We start from the raw sequence: 7,649 nt of genomic DNA, 5'->3' as shown, positions 1-7,649 counted from the left end.
CTATCTATCTATCTATCAATCATCTATCTATCTATCTATCTATCTATCTATCTATCTATCATCTATCTCTCATCTATCTATATCATCTATCTATCGTCTCTGTCTATCATCTATCTATCTATCTATCTATCTATCTATCTATCTATCTATCTATCTATCTATCTATCTATCTATCTATCTATCTATCTATCTATCTATCTATCTATCTATCTATCTATCTATCTATCTATCTATCTATCTATCTATCTATCTATCCAATCATCTATCTATCTATCTATCTATCTATCTATCTATCTATCATCTATCTCTCATCTATCTATATCATCTATCTATCGTCTCTGTCTATCATCTATCTATCTATCTATCTATCTATCTATCTATCTATCTATCTATCATCTATCTATTATCTATCTGTCTTTCCATCCATCCATCCATCCATCTTTTTTTGAGACAGGTTCTATGTAGCCCTGGTTGGCCTGAACTTCCCGTGTAAACTAGGCTGTCCTCAAACTCATAGAAATCACTTGCTTCTGCTTCCTGAAGCTCCAGCTGGCCTGGAACTCACTATGTAGATGAGGCTGGCCTCAGAACTCATAGAGATCTGCCTGCCTTTGCCTCCCGAGTGCTGGGATTAAAGGTGTGCGCCTCCACGCCCAGCTGAGAGATTAATTTTTAAATGCTAGGTATGATGGCATATACCTGTAACCTCAGCATTTGAGAGGATGAGGCAGAAGGATTATAACTTTGAAGTCAGCCTGGACTACGTAATGAGACTCTGTCTTAAAAAAAAAAACCTAAAACAAAACAAAAAACAAACAAAAAACACCCAAAATAAAACTTAAATCAAATCATAAATATTGTGCACACAAAACCCTCCAAACTCAACTTTTCTGTAATTATTTCTTTGCAGCTTTTGAGAAAGTCTATTCTACAAAGAGGAAAGCCTGTGATTGAAGGCTCCTTGGAGAAGAAACCCCCATTTGAAAAACCTAGTATTGAACAGGTAAAGATATTTTACCAGGAGCTCTTTTTCATGAATTTAAGGCTGAAGGGCCCCCCTCCCCTTTTGTCTCCTGGGGATCAAGCCCAGGGTCTTGTGAACGGGTACACTGAGCTCCGCATGTTGCCTGAAGAGGCTGTTCTTTCTGAATCTCTGTACAGGCCTACCTTCCACCCCATGCTTAGCCTTGAGATGTTCACAAAATGAGAGAAATCCTCTCAGACCTTTGGGTCCGAAGTGCACGCCCAGTTTAATGACTAGTCTAGCTTTCCTCTTTTAGAGTTTTTGTGTTCTTAGAATTCACTGTGTTTAGAGAAGAAAAACACAAAAACCAAGTAGAACATGTGGTTGGTGAAAGCCATGAAATGTGAATTTTCTTCTTCTTGATGTCTTAAAATGAAGTCTTTGTGCTTTTGTTTGGCGCTGTCTGAAAAAAAGCCTATTGAGGTGAGGGAATTCAGTAGTGATGTGGAAAACATTATAACTTATGGGGGCAGGAGACAGAGAGACAGAGAGAATTTTCTACTTTCTTTTCTGTCGTTGTGATAAAATACCCTGGCATAAAGCACCTTTGGGGGAAAGGGGTGTTATTTCAGCTTATAATTCCAGACTAGTCTGTCACAGCAGAAAATTCCAGTGTCAGGAGCTTGAAGTAGCACAGCTGGTCACATCACGTCGTTGCAGTCAAGAGCAGAGGGAAATCAACACATGCAAGTCTGCTTGTGTATGCCAGCTTGAATCCTCTACTCTTACAGCGTTCAGGACCTGATGCATAGGGCATAGTGCCACCCACAGTGGGCTGGTCTTCGTACATCGTTAATAAGACAGTCCTCTGCCAACATGCCCATGGGCTAACCCAATGTAGACGCTCCCTGAGAATCTTCCCAGGTGAATTGTTAAGTTGACAGTTAAAGCTAATTATCACATGACACCAGAGTCCTTATAAGTAAATGCCTTTCTGTAGATCAGTTTTCAGAATACATTACATTTTGAATCTAAAACTATTAAGAATCTGTTGCTCTTTCATGTGATAAGATGGGAATGTTTTGTAGAAATTTTAAATTAGTTGACAACTCTTCTGGAAATAGCACATATTTTTAAATTTTTTTTCTTACTCTGATGTATGCTAAAAGTGCAGGTTTTAGTGCTTAGTTCGGTGTAAGCCATAGTAGGTTTATTTTATTTTTAAATTACGTGTATGTATGTGTGTATCAGTGTGGGTACGCACATGTGAGATCAGGTCCCCATGGAGGCCAGAAGAGGGCGTGTTGGCTTCCCTGGAACTGGAATTTCTGACTGTTGTGAACTGCTGGGTACTGGGCTCCTTTGGAAGAGCAGCAAAGACTCTTGACCACTTACCCCTCTTTCCATCCCAAACCCCATTCTATATGAGATAGTGCAGAGAGACTTCGTTCAGCCAAACAGTTTTCCTGTTAATGGGTTTTTTACCTGTTTTTGCATGTTCTTGATTTTCTCTCTGATGGTCCAGGATTGAAGCAGGTGTAAAAACCACAGCTCAGTCTTTCTCCCTTGTCTCCCTCGTGACCCAAGGTGAGATACCACCACTTTCCTTTGGAGGAAAGGCGAGGCGTTTCTGTGACTTGAGAAATGTCTGTTCTTTTGCTAAAGACCACCAAGGGAGCTGGCTGTGCAGGGGCTCAGAGTTAGTGCCATCGTAGAGCTGTGTAAATATATTGCTTTTCCTCCTTTCCAGGGTGTGAATAACTTTGTCCAGTACAAATTCAGTCACCTCCCAGCAAAAGAGAGGCAGTCAACAGCTGAGCTGGCGAAAATGTTCCTGAACCGCATCAACTACTGGCACCTGGAGGCCCCCTCACAGAGGAGGCTGCGCTCTCCACATGAGGACATCTCTGGATACAAAGAGAACTACACCAGGTACACACAGTTCAGGTGCCACCCCTTGGCTCTAAAGGGCATGTTGCAGTCATGAAATTACTATTTGCCTCTGCAGGAGAAGTTTGCCTGGTTATTATGGTGACTCTGTCAGCTCAGCATGCCTAAGTGATTTAACTTTGAAGGCCCTATTTTAGTTTATTCTCTGTCTCTCTCTGTCTCTGTCTCTGTCTCTGTCTCTCTCTCTCAGCATAGCATGAGGAGATCAAGGACAAGTTCTTTGAACTTCTTTACAGGAGTCAGTTCTCATCTTCCATCATATGGGTCTCAGGAATTGAACTCAGTCCATCAGGCTTAGCGGCAAGCTCTTTTACCCACTGAACCATCTTCACTGCCCATGATCCTACTTTCCATCAACATCTGCTGTGCTCCAGCGGGTGAAGGAGAGATCTAAATCAGTTAGATCTCTGATACCCCATGATACCCCACACGCTGGGCACCCGCCACATGTAGGTACTGAGTGCTTGAAAGGCATCTAGTTTGAATGGAGGTTAAAGATTTGCCAGAAAAGTTCAAAGAAGCCCATTATCTTTTTTGTGGTGCTGGGAATGAAACCAGTGCCTCACAAACACTATGTAAGTGGTCTGCCATTGAATTAACCCTTCATAGCTGTCCAGTTCCAGTGTTTTTCTTTTAAAATGATTTAATGCAGAAATGACAGCAATTTTTATTTCTTACTATTTTGTGTGTTGGGTGGATGGATTTGTGTACAGTGCTTGTGTGGAGGTCAGAGGACAACTTGTAGGAGCTGACTTTCTCTTTCTACCATGTGGGACCCAGGGATTGAACTCATGTCATCAGGCTTGGCAGCAAGCACCTTTTACTTTTTGGACCATCTCACTGACCCTGATAGTATTTTTTTATTTATTCAGTGTGGCTGTTAGCAAGTTTAAAATACATATTATGGCCTGTATTTTCTTTTTAAAAATCTTTTTGTGCTAATTTTAATAAGAACACAAGAGTAAAAATCCAGTATTACATAACAAACTCAGCAAACTGCACGTGGAGGATAAATTAGAAAAGGCCTTGCACATGTACTTTGCAAAACATAAAGACCTACATTTATTTATTTTCATTTAATAACAATGGCCAGACTTTATCTTTTGTTTTATGATATTCCTACAAGTTATTTGTTTGTTTTGAGACCAAGTATATGTAGCCCAGGCTGCCTTGAAATCACTGTATAGCTCAGGCTAGTCTTGAACTCATGATCCTTCTGTCACAACCTCGTGAATACTAGTATTACAGGTGTGCTCTGCTGATCCTGGCTTTTCTCCGTAGCCCTCATCAGAGAAATTATTATTTTATGAAGAAAAAGCAGTCAGCCGGGCTGGTGGTGCACGCCTTTAATCCCAGCACAGGCAGAGGCATCTCTGAGCTCCAGGCCAGCTGGGGCTACAGGGAGACCCTGTCTCAAAAAGACAAAATAATAAATAAATAAATAAATAAATAAATAAATAAATAGGAAAGAAAGAGAGGGAAAGAGAACACTAAATGTAAAAGCTTTGCTGCATTTTAGAAAACAGTTAAAAGCAGAGGGTGGCATGTGGGAATTACCCAGAGGTGGGTGGTTCTCACATTAATAGATACTTAAGAAGTAGCAAAAACAGAAGCTGGGCTGTGAATGGGCACAGGGCTTGTTTCAGGTTCTCCGTTTCCCTGGTTCTGTGAGCTGTAAACCAGGCTCTTTGCTGTTCCTTCCTCTTCGGAGTTGTGCTCTGTGGGTGGTTTGCACTGGTGTGTGGCACAAAACAGGTGCTGGGAAGATTTTGAATTTTGTTTGTATCTCACATACAGAGCTGTCTAAATCTCAGTCTTCCAATGTGGGGCTGGGAAGCTGGGAATAGACAAGAATGAATGGACGGTTGAGTGAGAGTGTGTTTGAGGATGACTCTCAAAGCTGCAGGAGCTGATGATAGGAGCACAGAGAATCTTTCTGTGCCCAGCATTCCGGGCCAACGGCTGCAGGTAGAGCGGACCCTGGTGAAGAGATAGTTGCCAAGAGTCCAAACTGGGCCTGTCCCCAGGTGAACTGTAAGCAAGAGCCTCTGTTCATAATCAGGAGGAGGTGAAGGTGGTCTGTTCTAACTCCCTGCTTCCCCCTCACACTTTGATGAAGAAACGGAAGCAGAGAAGCTGTGAAAATTGGCCAGTCAGTTGTGTTTCAGAATGAAACTCGATTCCGTGACCACATGGGGAACTGAAGAAACCATACTCCACCATGGCAGGGCATCTCATCCACTCTAATCACTCCCAGAATGGAGACTGTTCTAGGCTGCAAGCATCAAAGGCTTTATCTCCTTGTACCTCATGTGTGGGAGAACCCTAGGACTTCAGTGGCCCAGTGGGTGGGAGAACCCCAGGCCTTCAGTGTTCCGTGTGTGGGACTGAACCCTAAGACCTCATTGCCTGGCATGTGGGAAAACCCTAGGACCTCAGGTCCCAGCATGTGGGAAAACCCCAGGACCTCAGTGCCTGGTGTATGAGAGAACCACAGAAATTCAGTGCCTGGTATGCTGGACCACTTCAGGACCTTGTGTGAAAATGCAGAGAGATAGGATTCTCTGTGGTACAGATTGGACTCCAAGATGATGATGCTTATTACAGAGCTAACCTGTGAAGTTTTAGACAATAGAAAATAAAGAATAAGCCAGACTTGGTGGTGGTGCACACCTTTAATCCCAGCACTGTGAGTTCAAGGCCAGCCTGGTCTTAATATGGAGTTCCAAGCCAGCTGGGGCTACAGGGAGAACCTGTCTCTAAAAGACCACGCACAAAAATAATAATAATAAAGTGAAATAAAAACAACAAAGGGATTGGAAAGACAGCTCAGAGGTTAAAACTGTACCCTGCTTTTCTAGAGGACTCTAGTTTGGTTTCCGGTTTGGACAGCTCACAACCACCTGTAACGCCAGCCTTTTATCCTCTGAAGTACATTCACATGTACCCACACAGACACACATAGACCCAAACACAAAATAAATGTTAAAAAAACTCATTAAATCAAATAAATAAATAATAAACAAGCAGTTTGACCAGAATCATTATGAATATAGGAAAAAGTTTAAGAACTTATTATTATTATTATTATTTTTTTTGGTAGTTTTGAGACAGGGTCTCCCTGTAGCCCCAGCTTTCCTGGAACTCACTGTGAAGACCAGGCTGGCCTCCAGCTCACAAAGATCTGCTTGCCTCTGCCTCCCAAGTGCTGGGATTAAAGGTATGGCCACCCCCCTAGCCCTAAGGCCTTAAGACATTAAGAATTATTTTTGTTTTTATTTTTATTGAGATAGAATCACACCGTGTCTCCTGCTGGCCTGGAACTTGTTACGTAAACTAGGTTGGCCTTGAACTCAGAGAGATCTGCCTGCCTCTGCGTACCAAGTCCTGGAATTAAACACCACCATACCAGACATTTTTTATTACATTAAAAAAAGGTTTATCATTGTGGTTTGTGTGTGTCCGTGTGTGTACATGCTTGTGTGCACTCACGCCTTGTGTTCCATGCCGTCAGAGGTCAGAAGAGGGGTTGGATCCCCTGGAACTGGAGTTACAGGTGGTTGTGAGCCACCAAACATGGGTGTTGGGAAGTGAACTTGGGCCCTATATGCTTTTAACTGCTGAACCATCTCTCCAGTCCCAACATTTTATTATTTATTGCGTATATATGTAGGGAGTCATGTGTGTTATAGCGTGTGTGTGGAGATCAGAGGATAGCTTTCAGGAGTCAGTTCCTGAATGCCTTGATGGTGTATTAATATAATTTCATGAAGACATGACCTTCATGAAGAAATAAAGAAGGTTTGAGGGGACTTTTTTTTTTTAAATAAATACTTTATTGAGAATTTCATACATGCATATAAGGTGTTTTGATCAAATCCATGCCCACTCCCTCCCCTCCAACTCCTCCATTTCCCCATCAGTTTTTTCTGATGACTTCATGTACTCGTTATTCTTCTTTATTTATTTATTTTTATGGGGCTCTAATATTCCCCCCTCCAAAGAGGTAACCCTAAAATCTTTTAAGGAATAGATACAAGTGCTCAAATATTTTCTACATTTTTGGCCTTTGGAACAGAGTATGTGGCTAAGAGTTCCAAGGGTATGTGAGTTTCAGCCAAGAAACTGGCTACTCTTCTTTGGGGTCTTTTTACCCTAACTGCCTAGCGAATTCCTCCATCCTATCTTTCACACCATCCTCTGAAGAAGTTACCCAACTTGCAGATAGGGAATCGGGACGCAGACCCCTCTGGCTTCTTCCATGTTGACCTGGGACCCAGGGTGAGGCAATTGGGGTATCCCTTCAGTAGGTCTATCTAAAAGACTCCCAAATTGCATAGTCCTTGAATCATGAATATGTGAAGGAGAAGTAAAGGCAAGAGTAATTAGCATTACAAGTTCTAGACAGGGAGCTAGAAAAAAGTCAGAACAGGGCAATTTTCAAATGTTCCTATTAGACTCCATTGGAATTTCTTGACAAGGGCTTCCGAAAGCATCCCTCTATCGGGTTCCTCCTCCTTTTTCTTTTGTCTTCCAAGGCTGGACTCTAGATGGATTCAGGATTTGCTTTCAGGTATTTTGACAGCTGTTGGAGTGGTTAGAATCAGTGTCAGTTCCCTGTCACTTCACCATGTGGAGGCAGGATCCCGAGGCTCTCAGGCAGTCCCCTGCGTTCTCAGGCCCTCTGCCAGAGGGAGGCCAGAACTCGGCACTCTCTGGTGGTCTGCTGAGATCA

At 42.5% G+C, this 7,649-nt stretch overlaps 1 protein-coding gene across 1 annotated transcript in view; it reads left to right on the top strand.

Moving 5' to 3' along the window:
* The window catches only part of Kat2b (lysine acetyltransferase 2B), a gene marked incomplete at its 5' end in the record, with an annotated part of 71,164 nt that overhangs the window by 18,489 nt on the left and 45,026 nt on the right, over positions 1–7,649 (top strand). Inside the window, 2 exons of the mRNA XM_029563515.1 lie at positions 911–1,003; positions 2,715–2,896. Coding sequence (XP_029419375.1) covers positions 911–1,003; positions 2,715–2,896 — 275 coding nt within the window. The remainder of the gene's footprint in view (positions 1–910; positions 1,004–2,714; positions 2,897–7,649) is intronic.

Source organism: Nannospalax galili, unplaced genomic scaffold, assembly GCF_000622305.1.
Source record: "Nannospalax galili isolate Female #2095 unplaced genomic scaffold, S.galili_v1.0 scaffold215, whole genome shotgun sequence".
Lineage (NCBI taxonomy): Eukaryota > Metazoa > Chordata > Mammalia > Rodentia > Spalacidae > Nannospalax > Nannospalax galili.
This window is presented reverse-complemented; position numbering and strand designations above follow the sequence as displayed.